Source organism: Cyphomyrmex costatus, unplaced genomic scaffold, assembly GCF_001594065.2.
Source record: "Cyphomyrmex costatus isolate MS0001 unplaced genomic scaffold, Ccosl1.0 scaffold102, whole genome shotgun sequence".
Taxonomy (NCBI): domain Eukaryota; kingdom Metazoa; phylum Arthropoda; class Insecta; order Hymenoptera; family Formicidae; genus Cyphomyrmex; species Cyphomyrmex costatus.
In genome coordinates this window covers 182,996-201,783 of record NW_017274977.1, presented here as the reverse complement: position 1 = coordinate 201,783, position 18,788 = coordinate 182,996, and the positions used below count along the sequence as shown (strand labels likewise).

Below are 18,788 nucleotides of genomic sequence, written 5' to 3'. Positions count from 1 at the left end.
TGTGCGTTGTATATAAATATTTTTAAGAGATTATCCTTCTTTTTTCCTAATTTTAAAAATATAGAAAATACAATTTACTGATATTTATATTTATTATATCTATTAAGCATTAAAATAAATAAAAAGTTAAACGAAATAGATTACTTACTTTAGAACGTAATTTGATATTTTATTCTTGTAATAAAGGTATTACAAACGATGTGACACATTATTTTTGCAAAATTATATAATAAATATTACATAAAGATAATTTCTGGGTAAGATTTAAAATGTATAGAAAAATCATTCTAATGCATCTTCATCCTAATGCAACTTAATGTTTATTAGACAAGAATGTGTTCATTTACATATTTGAGTTACAATTTCTTACATTCTTGTTATACTTCAACGCAAATATTTGTCAAAATAATGTTAAGTATATGTAGTTATTTGAAGCAAAAATTAAAAAAAAGTAAAATATATAAATGCTATCTCAATACTACTGATGCTACTCTTTTTCAACTAACGGACCTTTCTGTGGTTTTCAAGCTCATAAGAGCACACCTCCACGAAGTCGTAAAACTAAGTGGAGTGTGGATTCTTTTTGGATGTTGTAATCAGAAAGAGTTCTGCCGTCTTCCAGTTGCTTGCCAGCGAAGATTAAACGTTGTTGATCTGGAGGGATTCCCTCTTTGTCCTGAATTTTGGCCTTTACGTTTTCAATGGTGTCTGAAGCTTCGACTTCGAGGGTGATGGTTTTACCAGTAAGAGTTTTCACGAAAATTTGCATTCCTCCTCGAAGACGTAAAACCAAGTGAAGAGTAGATTCTTTCTGAATATTGTAGTCTGAGAGTGTCCTACCGTCTTCCAACTGCTTGCCAGCGAAGATCAAACGTTGTTGATCAGGAGGAATGCCTTCTTTGTCTTGGATCTTGGCCTTTACGTTTTCTATTGTGTCAGAGGCTTCAACTTCGAGGGTGATGGTTTTCCCAGTGAGAGTTTTCACGAAGATCTGCATTCCTCCTCGAAGACGCAGAACCAGATGAAGTGTGGATTCTTTTTGAATGTTGTAATCGGAGAGTGTTCTACCGTCTTCCAGCTGCTTGCCAGCGAAGATCAAACGTTGTTGATCAGGAGGAATGCCTTCTTTATCTTGGATCTTGGCTTTCACGTTTTCTATTGTATCAGAGGCTTCAACTTCAAGGGTGATGGTTTTCCCAGTGAGAGTTTTTACGAAGATCTGCATTCCTCCTCGAAGACGCAGAACCAGATGAAGTGTGGATTCTTTTTGAATGTTGTAATCGGAGAGTGTTCTACCGTCTTCCAGCTGCTTGCCAGCGAAGATCAAACGTTGTTGATCAGGAGGAATGCCTTCTTTGTCTTGGATCTTGGCCTTCACATTTTCTATTGTATCAGAGGCTTCAACTTCGAGGGTGATGGTTTTCCCAGTGAGAGTTTTCACAAAGATTTGCATTCCTCCTCGAAGACGCAGAACCAAGTGAAGAGTAGATTCTTTCTGAATATTGTAGTCTGAGAGTGTCCTACCGTCTTCCAACTGCTTGCCAGCGAAGATCAAACGTTGTTGATCAGGAGGAATGCCTTCTTTGTCTTGGATCTTGGCCTTTACGTTTTCTATTGTGTCAGAGGCTTCAACTTCGAGGGTGATGGTTTTCCCAGTGAGAGTTTTCACGAAGATCTGCATTCCTCCTCGAAGACGCAGAACCAGATGAAGTGTGGATTCTTTTTGAATGTTGTAATCGGAGAGTGTTCTACCGTCTTCCAGCTGCTTGCCAGCGAAGATCAAACGTTGTTGATCAGGAGGAATGCCTTCTTTATCTTGGATCTTGGCTTTCACGTTTTCTATTGTATCAGAGGCTTCAACTTCAAGGGTGATGGTTTTCCCAGTGAGAGTTTTTACGAAGATCTGCATTCCTCCTCGAAGACGCAGAACCAGATGAAGTGTGGATTCTTTTTGAATGTTGTAATCGGAGAGTGTTCTACCGTCTTCCAACTGCTTACCAGCGAAGATCAAACGTTGTTGATCAGGAGGAATGCCTTCTTTATCTTGGATCTTGGCTTTGACATTCTCTATAGTATCAGAAGCTTCCACCTCTAAGGTGATGGTTTTCCCAGTAAGAGTTTTCACAAAGATTTGCATGATGAATCTGTAAATAATAAGAAACACACACATACAATGTTATATTCATATATTGTTATAATAATATAACAGTCTAGCATTAGTGAGAAGTTAACCACTACTTAAAAAATGTACAGTGATTGCTAATTATGGTAATACAATATTTTATCGCTAGCATTGCTATTGTAATGTTAGTATTGTTTTCGTATTGCCAGTGATGCTGCTTATTCCTAATATTTTTATTTTATTATCAGTATTGTAACAGTATTGCCAGTATTAAATAAATATTTCTAGTGTATTCTCAAACAATACAAAGCCTAAAATTGTGACATAAGACGTGTTTAAATCATCCTTTACGAACAAAAAATGTCTTATAATCAGATTTTAGATACTTGTTGTCTGGATTACTTCTTTTTTCTTATATTTCTTTATTATTACTAGTATTATTGTCAGTATAATTTTAAAAACACGTGTTTAAAGGTATATTTATTTTGTTTATTTAAGTATTATATTTCAATAATAATTTATTAAAAATTGAAAATTAGTAAAAATTAATGGATTTAGAACAAAAAAAATTATTTTTTTATTTTACATAATATATAATATTGAATATAAAATATAATATATATTACATATGGAATTATATTAGTATAAAAAAGATGACCGTACGGATATGATTATCATAAGCTTCAAAATATTGAGAATAAGAGAATCACAAAATCATGCATTACCTATTATGCACAATATTGCTAACAATATTGTTAATGTATTACCATAATATATTTCTGAAAAAATGTACACTGATTCTCATAGTGGTTGACTCTTCAAACATTAGATAAGTGCATAAAATCATGCTCAATTTATTATTCAAAATTGAAATAGTTGCAATTTTGTTAAAAAAATAAACAAAATTTAAATATAAAAGAGTTAAGGGGATGCCACCTGTATTATCGGTAAAACTAATGTTTTTAATGTTTTCGTTCCTGTCTAATTTCTTCATAGTAGTTTCATAGAATAAAAATTCCTTCTCCACAATTAAAACATTCAGATTAATGTATTTGCTCCTGAAGTATTTTGTATCCAAAGTTGGAAAAAGTATGAAATCAAAAATTTCTTTCTCTATTTTCATTTTCAGCGTTGGTCCCCATACTGAAGTTAAATAGATAAAGAAAACCGTTTTGTTGTGGTCCTGTCATATACGTAAAAAGTTTACAGAAATTTTTTATTTCTAATGTAAAAAAAATCTTAAAGTTTTTCTTTTAAAAAGTCGTTTTTAAAAAATGTTTACAATTTTTTTGTTACTGAGTTATTGCAAATTAAATAAAAAGAATATTTTGACATTAATTGCTCATAACACTGTCAAAACCAATTAAAAAAACAGATTCTTAAATATGTACTATCAAATAAAGTAAAGTTTCAGATTAATTTTATTTTTAACAAAATTGTAGCTGTTTGAGTTTTGAATAATAAATCAGGTATAAATTTTTGTATCCAATATAATGTATTCTTCATACTGTTATTAGTATCTGTTGTAATATAATAATTATTAGATTAGTTTTCTATTTGATTTAAACACAAGCTGACACGAGTGTCACTTTGTTTTCGTTATTTAGGAACTGAAAAAAAAGACATTTGGGTCGATTTGCGTCACTAAGTAAAAAATATCTATTAAAAGTTTTAACTGTAGAAAAACATTTAATTATATATATATATATATATATATATATATATATATACAGAATACCCCTACTACCTCCGATTTCGACAAAATTAGGCTAATTCAACGCGTTTTTGCATAAAACGAAAGAATCTGGCAGAAATAAGCGTCGCTCTGTCCTGTGAACCGAGATATTAAACGTTAAAGTTGACGACTATTCAGGAATTTACTGCTTTAAATACAAGTTCACTGCTAATGCAAAGAATTTGTGTATTTAAAGCAATGAATTTGTAAACAATAAACAAGAAGAAGGAAACCAATAACAATGAATTTGTGTTTTTGAAACAGCACTTTTGTATTTTTAAAGCACTGATTTTTTGTTTTTGAAGCAGTATTATAGAGAATAAAAATATAATCGCAGCGCATATTCGTAGCGTAGTATTTCGCGGCAGACAGATTTCCTAACCTGAATAGTCGTCAACTTTAACGCTTAATACCTAGGTTCGCAGGGCAGAACGACGCTTATTTCTGCCAGATTCTTTCGTTTTATGCAAAACTCGTCGAATGAGCCTAATTTTACCGAAATCGGAGGTAGTGGGAGTATTCTGTATAATTATCGAAAAACAGAATGATAATTTTATAACATAATTCGTTACTACTCTTATAAATAAAATTTATCTTGGATATTTCTAGAAAGTGACACAAATATCACTCCATCTTTCTTGGCACTCAATGAATAACGAAGATAATAAGATACTTGTGTAATTAAATGGAAGTATTCTTTTTTTTCTTTTACATAATTTCATATTTTTGAGTAGGCCTTTACAAAGCACATTGTATAGATCAAATTGCGATTAACTTAACTGTACAAATGCTTCGAAGCAATCGAAGCATTATATTACAAAGAAATTAGGTCACATTTGTAATAACGATTCGCAGCCTCTGCAATACCAAACAAAGCATCCATACCAATCCATACTGGCGTTTGTTCAAATGCCAAGATAATCTAATGACCTCCGTCCATTCCACACCCACACACACACACACACACACACACACACATAATCGACTCTATTACCAGATTTAATATAGGCTGAACCTAATGCTGCGTTAAATAAGTTTCAAAGTAAACTCACAAATTCAAAGCTTGCCGTTACAAACCAATGCGTAATATACCTATTCGTTCAGATGGTAGAGAGAAATTGAACTTGACAAAATGGAGGAACTACTATCGTCGACAGAAGCAGAAATTTCTAGTCAGTGCAACGACAGATTTTCGTATACAACGGTAAAATGGATAATCACCGATCGCTTACTTGAAATCGAAAGGATCCGCAGTTACTGACTTGCGACGCAATCGAGAATCTTTGTAAGTTCGAAAAAAAAGGCGTACTGACAAACGTTTTCGTTCGTATCAACTTTGACCAACTCTCAGTCTCTCACAAACACAAAGTATTGTAATATAGAAAGGACGAAAAGCATCTAGCGAGTATATTTCCCACGCATGCGTCAAGCCGTCACACCTATATCAATGGGCGCATTCAGCGGACTAAACAGTTGAGTGAGCGCTCGCTGTTATTGGTGTATTCTTTTGGATCATCCAATCAGAATTTTAGATCTGGAAGAATACACCAATAATAGCGAGCGCTCACTCAACCGTTGAGTCCGCTGAATGCGCCCAATGGCTGCGTTCAGTAGACTCATGAAGGAAGATAGAAGGCCTCGCACAACCAACAACATGGCTGACTGTAGGACACGTAGATCAAAGGTACCGACACGGAGTGAAACTACTGTACTTACTTATACTGTGATTATACGGAGAGGTCACGAAGTAAGAGATCGTGGGAGAGGTTAAGAGTTCCAAAAAATTAAAAAAAATGAAATATTGAATATTTAATATTAAAATGAATATTATATTATATTATTGAATATTTAATCGTTTAAATTATTTATATGCTTTAACTCTGCTAATTTCGTGCACAGTAGCTTTTAGTACGTACTAATCTAGCGTAGTGCAAGTGATCGAATTCACTATTAATTCTTATAAATTCTTACCTTTTTTAATTTTTTAGAACTTTTAGTCTTAACCTTTCCGTATAATACAAGCACGCTCTTACTTCGTGAATGCAAGCCAATTGCGGTATTCTCTAAACGTTTTTTCGATAATTGTTGTTATCGTTAACTAGCGACAACCAATGAAAGCCGCGCTTTCTTTTAGAGGATTCTCCTGCCATTGGCTGTCGCTAGTAAACGATAGCGACAATCATCGATAAAACGTTTAGAGAATCCATGACGTAAAGCGGGGAGCACAGACTTTTGCATAACGCATAAACCATATACATAAAGAATTTGATTGGTCCATTGACTCATGCATAAGAAAATGGACCAATGAAATTCCTTATGCACATGCTTTTATGCGTCATGCAAAAGTCTGTGCTCCCCGCTTAAGAGTAAGGAGACTTAAGCGGGGAGCACAGACTTTTGCATAACGCATAAACCATATACATAAAGAATTTGATTGGTCCATTGACTCATGCATAAGAAAATGGGCCAATGAAATTCCTTATGCACATGCTTTATGCGTTATGCAAAAGTCTGTGCTCCCCGCTTTAAGGAGCGTCTACAATAGGGTTCGTAAGCTTAACATAAACGTAAACATAATAAATCACTCCGCATTGTCTACAATAGCAGCCCAAACGTAACGTAACATAATAAATCGTAAACTCGTATTTGAGTATTCTAACCTCTGTACTACATAAGTTTTTATACAATATATAGGAATTTCAGAACTATATAATATAATGGATATTTATCGAGTTAAAAAAATTAGCCTTGTAACTATTCAACTAGCTACTATTGTTATGCAGTTATTACAAAGAAAAAAGAAAAAAACTGCTAAACGAAAATATTGGGTTCGATCACTATTATTGCAGCGAAAACATAATGGTCATTTTCATACTCTTTTTCAATTTATTAAAAACCATGATGATGAGCAATTTTTCAAATTTACTTGAATGACTGTTTCACAATTTGAAAGACTACTTGAATTAGTACAAGAGCCTCTGACAAAAAAAAAGTCTTCGTGAGCCTCTCTCGCCGGCACATCGATTATGTATTACTTTATAGTAAGTATGTTTTGTAATATTTTTAATAATTTGTTATGTTTCTTGAACTATATTATAATACGAATATTTTATTTTATATAGTTATGTAGCTCATGGTTGCTCTATGCAAACTATTGCATGGAACTTTTATAAGCCGGAGTCAAAGGCGTGAAAGTTCAAATAAACCAACTTCTACGTTTACGCTTATGTTAAGCTTACGGACCCTATTGTAGACGCGCCTTTAACTGTGTAGACTGAAGGTTGATTTATACTGGCCGTAAACTGTTAACTTATGCCGTAATCTGTAAAAATTGACCAATCACAGTCGAATGAGAGGGGAATAATCGATTATAATTGGTCAATTTTTACAGATTACAGCATAAGTTAACAGATTACGGCCAGTATAATCCAACCTTGAAGGTGGTCACGAAAAATGTTCCGTGTACTGCCATGTCCGCCGAACGGAATAACTTGCAACATTTCATCGCCATATTGAATATTTATATGTGTGCAGTATACTTGCGACTGTGTACACGTATGTGTACACATATAGGCCCGTATTCAGAACGCGCTAACAACGATGTTAGCGCGCTAACATGCTATAGTTTACGTCACGTATACTATAGAATTTCAGAGATAAAAGCGCGCTTTTATCAATAAAAGTGCGTTCTGAATACGGGCCATACATAATATATATCGAATCGGGATGACAGATATGTTAACCTGTAAAGTCTCGAACTTTAACGCTTAATAACTCGGTTCACAAGGCCGATCCCTGCATTTTTCTTATAGATTCTTTCGTTCTGAGTGAAAACGCGACGAATTACAGGTTAACATATCTGTCATCCCGATTCGATATATATTATGTATTTGTATGTGTACACATACGTGTACACAGTCGCAAGTATACTGCACACATATAAATATTCAATATGGCGATGAAATGTTGCAAGTTATTCCGTTCGGCGGACATGGCAGTACACGGAACATTTTTCGTGACCAACTTTTTTCTCCATATCCTATCTAATTAAGTCTCCTTACTCTTACTTCATGAGAGAATCCCGCAACAGGCCGGACTGTTCGGGTAAGGTTAATTGCAAATGGCGCCCAACCATAAGAATCCATTCCTTTCAGCGGACTCCCTCCCACTTAAGGGTCACGAATCAGGGCCCGTATTCTGTAACTCGTTAAGCAGTTAACGACATCGTTGCGCAGCTTTTTATACCATAAGATATCTGCGTAACAATGTCGTTAACTGCCTTAACGAGTTACAGAATATAGGGGCAGGACCACTTTTTTAGCTTGCGTTCTATTCAGTTCGGTCTCCTTCTCTCTTACTTCGTGGACCGTACATATGAGAAACACAACCAATCAGAAAACTGCCCGACCTTTTAACGGTCGAAGCTGGATCTTAGGTGCTATCATAATTCCGTGTGAATTTATATACTACGTATGTATACCAGGTGTACAAGTATAAAATGCGGATTTAAAAAAAAAAAACAGGTTAAATTCGGAAGAATGATAAAAAGTGGTTTATTCAAAGTATGCTCCATTGCCACTTACACATTTTTCCCATTATTCGGATAATTTGTGGATACCACGCCAGCAAAAATCTTTCCTTTTTGCCGCGAACCATTCATCGAGCCATTTTTTCACATCTTCGTACGAACCAAAGCGCTGCTCAGCAAGTGCATGACCCATCGATGCAAACAAGTGGTAATCGGAAGGAGCCAAGTCTGGTGAGTAAGACGAATGGATTAGCACCAGCTGAGTGCTTCCAACGTGTCGCAAACCGGTTTTGCCGTATATGATGGAGCATTGTCATGGAGAAAAATGATCTAGTGTTGCCTTTTTCAATATTCATTTTTCGAGTAGCGAACGGTTCAAATCGATGAATTGTTGTTGATCGCGTTTGGTATTAACCGTTTCAACAGGCTTCAACAGCTCATAATAAACCACACCCTTTTCTGGTCCCACCAAACACAAAGCATCATCTTCCTGTCAAAGCGATTTGGTCTTGCGGTCAATGTGGATGTGGTGCGCCTGGGTCTACCCATGATTTTTTGCACTTGGGATTCTCAAAATATATCCACTTTTCATCTCCAGTATCGTTCGAGCAAAATTTCACATGTGTTTTTGCGTCTCTCCATCTGCCTCTCGTTCAACTCATGTGGTATCTATCTGCCGACCTTCTGAATCTTTCCTATCTCTCGTAGGAAATTGGAAACAGCTTGTCGACTAACGCTTAGTTGCTTTGCGAGTTGTTAGTGTGTTTGTGAATCGTCTTCGTCCAACAATGCTTGCAATTTTACAGCTACGTATCTTTTTGGCGGTTTTCCGTATTCCTTGTCTAAAACATCGAAATCACCACTTTTGAAACGCCGAAACCATCGTTCACGCGTATCTTGTGATGGAGCATGTTCACCATAAGCTTCTCAAAGTAATCGGTATGATTCAGCAGCAGTTTTCTTCAAATGAAAACAAAAAATTAATGCTGTTCGCAAATGCTCTTTATTTGGCACAAATTTCGACATATTGAACACAGCAAAACAATACAATGCAAACACTTTTTCAATTTATTACTTATGCACGTTTGACACTTGTTGATGGCACAACAAAATGGCATATACATCAAATCTTTATACTACACAATGCATTGGTTCACCATCTGTTGTCTCAAATCCGCACTTCATACTTGTACCTGGTAGTCTTTTAAACTGAGTGAGCGTCGAACAATTTTTTGGATTTGAAACGCAACCATACGGAACCACCGTAATAACATCACGAGTTAACTTTTATAGCAATTTAACAATTCTTGATGCTCTTTATGCATGTTAAATCGGTATTAATGTTGAGTGATAAATTAAAATCTGTAAATAATTCATTCTTATTATGAAAAATATTATCTCGGCCGGGAATCGAACTCGCATCTCTTACATTCCGTGCGAGCGTCCATAACCAGTTAGATTGTTATCATTACTGTACCAGAGAGAAATATGTACCACAAATATGAAGACAAATAGGAATATCATAACGGATTAAATAATTTTTTTTTATAAATGATAAGTTCTTTTGTATACATAAATCTTTAATTCTCTTTAAAGTTTTTTGAACGAAACAGTGGGATACGGATATTTAACGCCATATTTACAGAACCGTTTCTGTCGAGATCTGGTAGCAAAGATTAATACAAACGGAAATATTTATATTTCATATATGTATAAAAACATAAAAACAGACGATTAAGTGAAAGAAAATTGAAAAAATGCTAATTTTAAAGCACATACCTTGCAAGGATGTTGTCCTTTATTTTCTCTGTGCTCCGAAATAAAGGGCACGTTCAAGTTGACAAAGCGGCTAGCTTGCTCGCCGAGCAAATGAACATAATAGGTTATTACTTACAGATATGGTAACTCAGTCACCATTTAGTTTTGCAACTTTTTTCACATCCTTTAGATATGTAATAACTAGGGCTCTAATTTTATTCCGTTTTTCGAAGATACGCGTAAATGCAAAACGTTTATCCGTTTATATTCGTTTTCAGAGAAACGTTTACGTAAAGGTAAAACGTTTACACGTTTAATTAGCATATCCGTTTATTAAAGAAACGATTTTCCGAATATACATCTTTTATTACATATTTAAACGAAAATACATTTGTATGTATATTTAACATATCCGTCTATGAAAAACATCTTTTCGAATATTTTGATATTTTTTAATAAAATTAAAAATACACTTTTTTGCATGTTCTTTAACCCGTTCACCTGAATTGTCCAGTTAGTCCAGATACTACAATAAGTGAACAAATAACATAAATATAAAGTATTTTTAAATAAAAATTCTAATTGTAAGGTAATTGAATACAATGTGGGTTAATTTAGCTTATCATATTTAACAAATAAATTAATCTACTAAAAAATTATGCTTCTACGGTTTGTTTACTAATTTAATTATGTAACCTTATATAATTGTGTAAATATATAATTTTTCTAAAGGTGTTCGTTTTTACTAAACTCGAACGTCTTTTTTATACCCAAAAAAATTTTCGATTTTCTCAATCCGTCATACTCCTTAATAAAGGGATAAACGTTTATATAAAAAAAGATGAAAATATTCGGAAAAACATTTTTAATAAACGGATATGCTAATTATACGTGTAAACGTATTTTCGTTTAAACGTATAATAAGTTATTACACGTGTATTCGGAAAAACGTTTCTATAATAAACGAATTATATATACATATACATATATATATACTAATTATACGTGTTTTCGTTTAAACGTATAATAGCGAGCCCTAGTAATAACATTAAAGTTATTCGAGTGAATTAACTTTTTATGCCGTTTTAGAGATGAAATATATCTACAAAGGAACCGTAGCATCATTTATCATTTGTCACAACTTAATTTAAGTGTACAGGACGAATTTTCAATTAAAAAAAATTTGTGTGATTTAATGAAGTACACACCTGAACATTTCTCCACAAATTTCACAATAATAACGTTGTTCGTCTTTATGACTCGTTTCATGAACACTCAACTGCCATTTACTTCTACACTCTTTATTACATGTACCGCATTTGTATGATACACCTCCAGTGTATAGGTCCTTATTAATCTTGTAACGTTCGTCATTGTTATGCTTTGCCACCACGTGCGCTCTTAGGTTTTCTTTTGTGCTACAAAACGACAGTTGCAATATTTATTATTTTTTACCAGTTACATTGCAAAAAATAAAATGTTTAACATTTTTGTATGTTTTAGAAAATCCACTGAACGTCTTTAAGTTAAAATTAACAATTTATTTTTTACAGTGTCATTTAATAATTGATGTTTAATTACCAGAGTATTTTCCTAACTCTTGTGTTGTGTGTCTATGTGCTGTTTACTTAAATACCTACCTAAACATTTTTTTACAAATCTCACAATGATAAAGTATTTCGCCATTATGAATTCTTTCATGATCAAGCAATGCCGATTTATTTTTAAACTTTTTATTACACGTTCCGCATTTGTATGATACGCCATCAGTATATAGGTGTTTATTATTAAACTTGTAACGCTCCTCATTGAAATGCTTTGTCACTATGTGTCGTCGTAGGTTACCTTTTTGCCTGCAAAATGACCGTTCCAATATTTATTACTTTTTACCAATTAATTTGAGCATTGAGATTGAAGAAGCAAACAGTTATTTTAACTTTTGTTAATTAAGTACTCACGAAAATCTTATCCTACAATGTTCGCATTCGAAGGGTTTTTCGCCATTATGAATTCTTTCACGTCTACTCAATGCCGATTTATTTTTAAATTCTTTATTACACGTTCCGCATTTGTATGATACGCCACCAGTATGTAGGTGTTTATTAGACTTGTGACGCTTCTCATTGCAATGCTTTGCCACCACGTGTCGTTGTAGGTTACATTTTTGCCTGCAAAATGACCGTTCCAATATTTATTACTTTTTACTAATTAATTTGAGCATTGAGATTAAAGAAGCAAACAGTTATTTTAACGTTTGTTACTTAATTAAGTACTCACGAAAATCTTATCCCACAATGTCCGCATTCGAAGGGTTTTTCGCCATTATGAATTATTTCATGTCTACACAATGCCGAATTATTATTAAACTCTTTATTACACGTTTTGCATTTGTATGATACTTCATCAGGTGCATTTAGGTGTTCATTAGACTTGTAACGCTCCTCATTGAAATGCTTTCTCACTATGTGTCGTCGTAGGTTATTTTTTTGCCTGCAAAATGACCGTTCTAATATTTATTACTTTTTACCAATTAATTTGAGCATTGAGATTGAAAAAGCAGTTATTTTAACTTTTGTTACTTAAGTAAGTACTCACGAAATTCTTATCCCACAATATTCGCATTCGAAGGGTTTTTCGCCATTATGAATTATTTCATGTCTACGCAATGCCGATATATATTTAAACTCTTTATTACACGTTCTGCATTTGAATGATACGCCACCAGTATATATGTGTTTATTAGACTTGTAACGCTCCTCATTGAAATGATGTGCCACTACGTGTTGTTCTAGGGTAGTTTTTTGCCTGCAAAATGACCGTTGCAATATTTATTATTTTTTACTAATTAATATAAGTATTGAGATTGAAAAACCAAATAATTATATTAACTTTTGTTAATTAATTAAATACTCACGAAAATCTTATCCCACAATATTCGCATTCGAAGGGTTTTTCGCCATTATGAGTTCTTTCATGTCTATACAATGCCGATTCATATTTAAACTCTTTATTACACGTTTTGCATTTGTATGATACGCCGCCAGCATACAGGTGTTTATTAGACTTGTAACGTTCATCATTGCAATGCTTTGCAATCACGTGCTTTCCTAGATGTTGTTTTAGCCTGCAAAATAAACGTTGCATTATTTATTATTTTTTACAAGTTAATTTAATCATTGATATTGAAATTCCACGTAATTACCGTAACTCATGTTCTTCACTTAAATACTCACCTAAATTTATCTTCACAAAGTTTGCATTTATAAAGTTTTTCGCCTGTATGAGTGTACTCATGTTGTCGCAAATTCCATTTCGTCGTAAATCCTTTACCGCACGTTTTGCATATGCGTGACCTAATTTCAGTATGAATGTTTCTATTATTCGAATTCGAAGTTGTCGGTGATTGAGAGCTTACTTATCTTAATGTTAAGAAAAGTTCTTGTTATGAAATAAACATGAAAACGGTAAAATAAATCTCATAATTTTTAAAACACGCTATTTTTCAAAATTAAAGCATTATCTGCAAAAATAAGCAAACTGCGAAATAGAATAATTTCTCCAAAGATCATCGTACCGAAATGATTAAGGAAGCAATTTGAATCTCATGAAACCTTTACTTTTCACAATGACACTTTAAGGACTGTTTTACTGATATTTTAAAATTACAATATCGTAAATGATGATGCATCAAAAATTAAAATTTTATACATAAAATTCAATTGTATACGTTAAATTTAATTTCAAAGTTGCATGGCATAAAATAAAAATTATGCACAAACGGGATTCACTGCTTCCTAAAAATTGGATCGACTATTATACATAATTTACTTTTCTTTCTGTATGATCTTTTTTGCCGATTTATCCAACGTTGAATCAAAGAAGTTCATATTTACATCAACGTCGAATAATTCGGCGAATAAAATAGTAGAGAACTCGAAAGAAAGACAATTTACAGGTGAAGGTTTACCTTTTCGAATACTGTAAACCGCATCAGTAGTGCATCATTTTTAATTTGCAATGAGAAACATCGCAAATTTCGTTAAAAATTTTGAAATTAGTTGCATCTTCATATTTATATTTGTGTAATTTCAAAATGTATCAGTTATACTGTTTTTTCAAATACCCTTTTGAAAAATACAGATTTAATGCTTTAATATGCTTATCTAAATATAACGACACAATGATTATTGACAAAATTATTTAACATCGAAGTTTGCCTATTTTTGCACAGTGGATCATGTAATGCTTTAATTTTGTTGAGCAAATTGTAATGCTTAAATTTATTAATAAAACTAATAATGTAATTGTATATTTGGTAAGACTTGTATGTGAACAGTATTTGAAAGAATACGAATCATATCCCATCGTCTATGAAGTGTATGCGATAGTATGTTAATTGAAAGGTTGGATACTTGATTCCCTCACAGCACATCAACATTGAAATAAGGTTACAGTAACTTTAAATTGTAAGATTGTAACATTATAAACGGAGATCAATAAATCTACCATTAACCTCCTAGTAACATGAAATGTGTTGTTTTCATTAATAGCCAATTTTTTAGGTTCTTAGATATGTGTTTCTGGGATAGTAGAGGTAGGATTAAGATCTTGAAACAGTTTATCGAGTGATGTTTGGGACAGAATTGGCAGCTGGATCCTTTTAATACTAGGTTTCTCCTGTCTTTTAATCGACAAGCTCTCTCTCTCTCTTAAAAATTTAATGTGCATATAAATTGAGTGTGTTGCATAATTTCATTAATTATAATTTTTTCTGAATTATCGCTGATTATATTCTTATAACTTTTAAATGTAAATTGTATATACTTACGTTTCTTTCTGATTCAGTACACGATGCATTCACATATACTGAAAAAAATTTTGGTCCAATGAATGATCATTAATCAATGTTCGACTTATTAATGTTATTTACATTAATTAATGTCCAATTTATTCATTGATACACAAATAACTATTCATTTATATAATTATATATTCATTCTTGCAATAAATTCTAGTAATAGTTTTATAACTTACGAGTTCATTGGACCAATTTTCATTAATTAAAGGAATATTTTATTGTATATACGTACAGTTTTGGTTCAGTGTACTCTTCCTCCCACAGTTCGGCTTCGTCAATTCCCACGATATTATCCTTTTTTACTTTACATTTATACTGTTCCCAGTCAGATTCATACGTGCTCGTTGGATCTTTTCGCAAGGACAAAATATTTCTTTTCGGCCAATAAAGGATTCCATCCTTTTCCCACTGGTATGGCACATAGGAATATTCTAGTATTATCGAACTGCCTCTTTTCTTTAAAATCGCCACAATTTTAAAATGTCCACCAGCCATAGTATTATGCTTCTTTAATTTGCGATTAATAATATGCCTGATATATTGATATATTCGTTCGCTGTTGTTCTTCTTCAATGAATGGCACTTGACCAGAAGTACCATAGTGGAACATGACTGATGTGAGCAACATGGACGAGTTTTCGTCCTCTTTCGCGCAGGTCCCCAGCTGACGTCATCGATCAGTCTGCCATCAGTGCCATCTATCTGTTACCGTTTCATATACAGTCATAACACCTTTGAGTTGTAGACATAAAAATGCCGAGTTGTGCGATAAAATGCTGCAAAAATTCTACAAAAAAAATATAGAAATTGTTAGATACTTTCGTTTTCCGAAAGATATAATTGTCTCAGACATGTGGGTTACATATTGTACGTTTTTATAATTGTTTCATTAACATAAAGTAAAAATATATTTATTTTTTTACAAATTTTATTGAAATATCATAAGACAAAATAAATAATTCATATTTTAAATTATATCAAGCGACGCGGTAGCGTCGCGATGCCAAGTGCATAAAATAAAAATATAACCGTTTGACTACTTGACATGATCGCTTGACTTGATTGATGCGTGTATATGTTCATGTCGCTGTCAAATTCACGACGCTACCACTAGCTTTATCTCGAGTTTTCACATCTTCAAACTTTGGATTAAAATTACTCAGAATTTATAAGCCCAATCAAAAATCTAAAAACACTTTTATTACATTATAGGTACTCTAGTACCGAGCGCACACGTACGTGTTACTGGGAGCGCGGAGGGAGAAAGTAGTGGGGCGCGCTCCGGTATTCTATCCTTAGCGCAAGGCGCACGATCGAGAGAGAAAGCGTAATTGGACGTGATGCCTGCTCGCGGTGTCCTTTCGCTGTCTCACACATTTGTTACTAGTACGAGTGAGATACTCCGGTGTCTTTCGCTTGTCGATATTCATAATAATACTTTTACTACACACAAAATGTTGTAATTATGCATAAAAATTTTTAATATTGTAAAAAATTGTGCATAATTACAACATTACGTGTAATTTTGAGATTCATTGTATAATAGCTTTCCATGCATTTAAATTACATAGTTGCTTCAAAAAAATATGTATACAAAATGGATAATTTTTTAAATACGCAACTATGTGTTTTCTTTACACCATTTGATTTATCTCATTATTCTGTTCACAAAAGTATTAAGGTACGATAATCAAAAAGTCAATAGTTTACGAGTTATTTAACATTTTGTGTCAATATGTATCAAAATAAAGTATAAAATATCTCGAAAACTATTGGTTTTTTGGTATCTCTACCTTAATACTTTTATAAGTAAAATAATTAGAGGAATCACGTTATCTCAAAAAAATTACATAATTCCATTTAAAAAAGTGGAGGTGACCATCATATCTTTTCAGCGCCTCCACTTAGAAAAAAAACAACGTGACTAAAACGTGTCCTCCTCGACACCGTTCCATTTTTATTTGAAACATTTTTTCGTATTGTCAAAAATAAATGAAATATTCGAGATGTTCGATTTAAGTGAACCACCCGGTATACGCTCTACAGTAATCATTTTATGTAGATTATAAATTATGATGGCACTACTTATTACAATAAAAAATCGATTTAACTCGCAATAATTTCATTAATATTAACAGTAAAAAACTGAAATCATAACATCATACTAATATACCTACCAAAGGCATGTAACAAAGTAATTGACGGAAAATTATCCCCACTCCTTCTATTTTTTCTAACTTCTGCGGCGTATATCCTCGCGCGGCGTATATACCGGGTTTACCCTAAGTACAAAGATTGTGACTAAAAATATAATTGGTAATTGTAATAGTCGAAATTTCCAGAATAATGCCCATCACAATAATTTCACGTGATAGCGATATTCCTTTTGCCCCTAGACGTCACCCCTTGACTGCTATACAAGGCGATTCTTTTCACAGGACTTCACGCATTATCTTCTCTGGCTTTCGCCGTTAAACCTTGAGTTTCGGTGTTAGCTTGCGATTATTCTCTCGATAATTCAATAATAGACACGATTCAAGATATTATTATCTCTCCGCGAATAATTATTGTAATATTTGCAATTATTGTAAATCTCGCGACTCGAATTACCGGTTAAACTTAAATTATAAATTAAAAATACATATACGACCATTGTTGTGAATATCTTTTATACGTTCAGTTCTTGCAATAAATGTTAACGACAAAATGTCGTCAAATCAGTTCAATTAAAACGAAAAGATTAATACTAGAGTTGACACGCGGCACGCATCCACTACCCCCACCCTCTCTTAACACTCAGCGTATCGCGCTCACTCCGTGTGCGTTGAAACGCAAGTTTTTCTTTCCCTTTCCAAAGCATTGCAGCCTCCCCTGACTCAACGTATCGCGCTCACTCCATGTGCGCTGAAACGCAATTGTCTCCTTCCTTTCCAAAGCATCCCAGACTCTCCTGACTTAATATAATTAATAATATAAAAAATATTATACTGATTATTGAAAGAATCACCAATGCACACACTCGCCCACCCACGAACGCACGCGCAATCACACACACAGACAAGTAAAAATATCGATACCACAAAGTTAATACGGATTTTTGTAAAAAGTATGTAATACCTTAATGAACAATATTTCTGTATCATGGTACCTAATTAACTACAAAAAAAGTAGAAGATTAAATAAAGACGGTAACCTATAAGATATCTGCTACTTAGTACATATTTAATTCAACGACGTAGTGTGTTGTTGACAATTTGTTTATGCTATGGACCAATATCTCATTGTTTTTTTATCAATGCACCATCAATGTTATGCTATGTTATGCATACTCAACAATTAAGTGAGAGTTCGCCGTTATTAATGTATACTTTTAGGTCATCCAATCAGAATCTTAGATTTAGAAGAACACATCAATAGTAGCATTCCCTCAATTATTGAGTCTGCTGAATACATATAATTTTCATTTCCAATGTGACGAAGAACAGAAGAGAGATCAGTATTGTATTATTCTTTTCAATATTTCAAAATGTCGATCTTATTGCAGTGGCTACGTTTACTAGAAAATGCAGCTTTTTAATTGATGTATTCTTTAATATCATTATTAGTTTATATATTCGTATCTCATCCCAAAAAAATCAGAGTGCAAGTGCTAATCTCATAGAGACTATTACAACGATTGAAAAGCTGATTATTCTATAGAACGCAGTCAGTGTTAAATTTTGTCGCTTACTTGGTTTCGGAAATTTTTCGACAAAAGTAATTGTCCCAAATTAATTTCAAATGTCTT

General features: G+C 33.1%; 2 protein-coding genes across 4 annotated transcripts; both read right to left on the bottom strand.

Moving 5' to 3' along the window:
• Window positions 1-297: 297 nt before the first annotated feature.
• LOC108773368 (polyubiquitin) lies at window positions 298-10,392 on the bottom strand. Of its 3 annotated transcripts, none has more exons than XM_018539166.1 (2): window positions 10,165-10,392; window positions 298-2,144 (listed from the first exon to the last, which is right to left on the bottom strand). In XM_018539166.1, the coding sequence occupies exon 2, from the start codon at window positions 2,135-2,137 to the stop codon at window positions 530-532; it is 1,608 nt and encodes a 535-aa protein (XP_018394668.1). In that variant the 5' UTR covers window positions 2,138-2,144; window positions 10,165-10,392; the 3' UTR covers window positions 298-529. The 3 variants fall into 3 exon arrangements, with proteins under 3 accessions (XP_018394668.1, XP_018394651.1, XP_018394660.1); XM_018539149.1 differs by lacking the exon at window positions 10,165-10,392 and adding an exon at window positions 8,441-8,960; XM_018539158.1 differs by lacking the exon at window positions 10,165-10,392 and adding an exon at window positions 5,090-5,208.
• Window positions 10,393-11,142: 750 nt separating this feature from the next.
• On the bottom strand, window positions 11,143-15,601 carry LOC108773041 (Parkin Interacting Substrate). The gene is made up of 9 exons (XM_018538756.1): window positions 15,234-15,601; window positions 13,377-13,496; window positions 13,058-13,267; window positions 12,739-12,948; window positions 12,421-12,633; window positions 12,102-12,311; window positions 11,784-11,996; window positions 11,352-11,561; window positions 11,143-11,245 (listed from the first exon to the last, which is right to left on the bottom strand). Exons 1-9 carry the CDS (start codon window positions 15,599-15,601, stop codon window positions 11,143-11,145), a joined length of 1,857 nt encoding a protein of 618 aa, XP_018394258.1.
• Window positions 15,602-18,788: the final 3,187 nt, after the last annotated feature.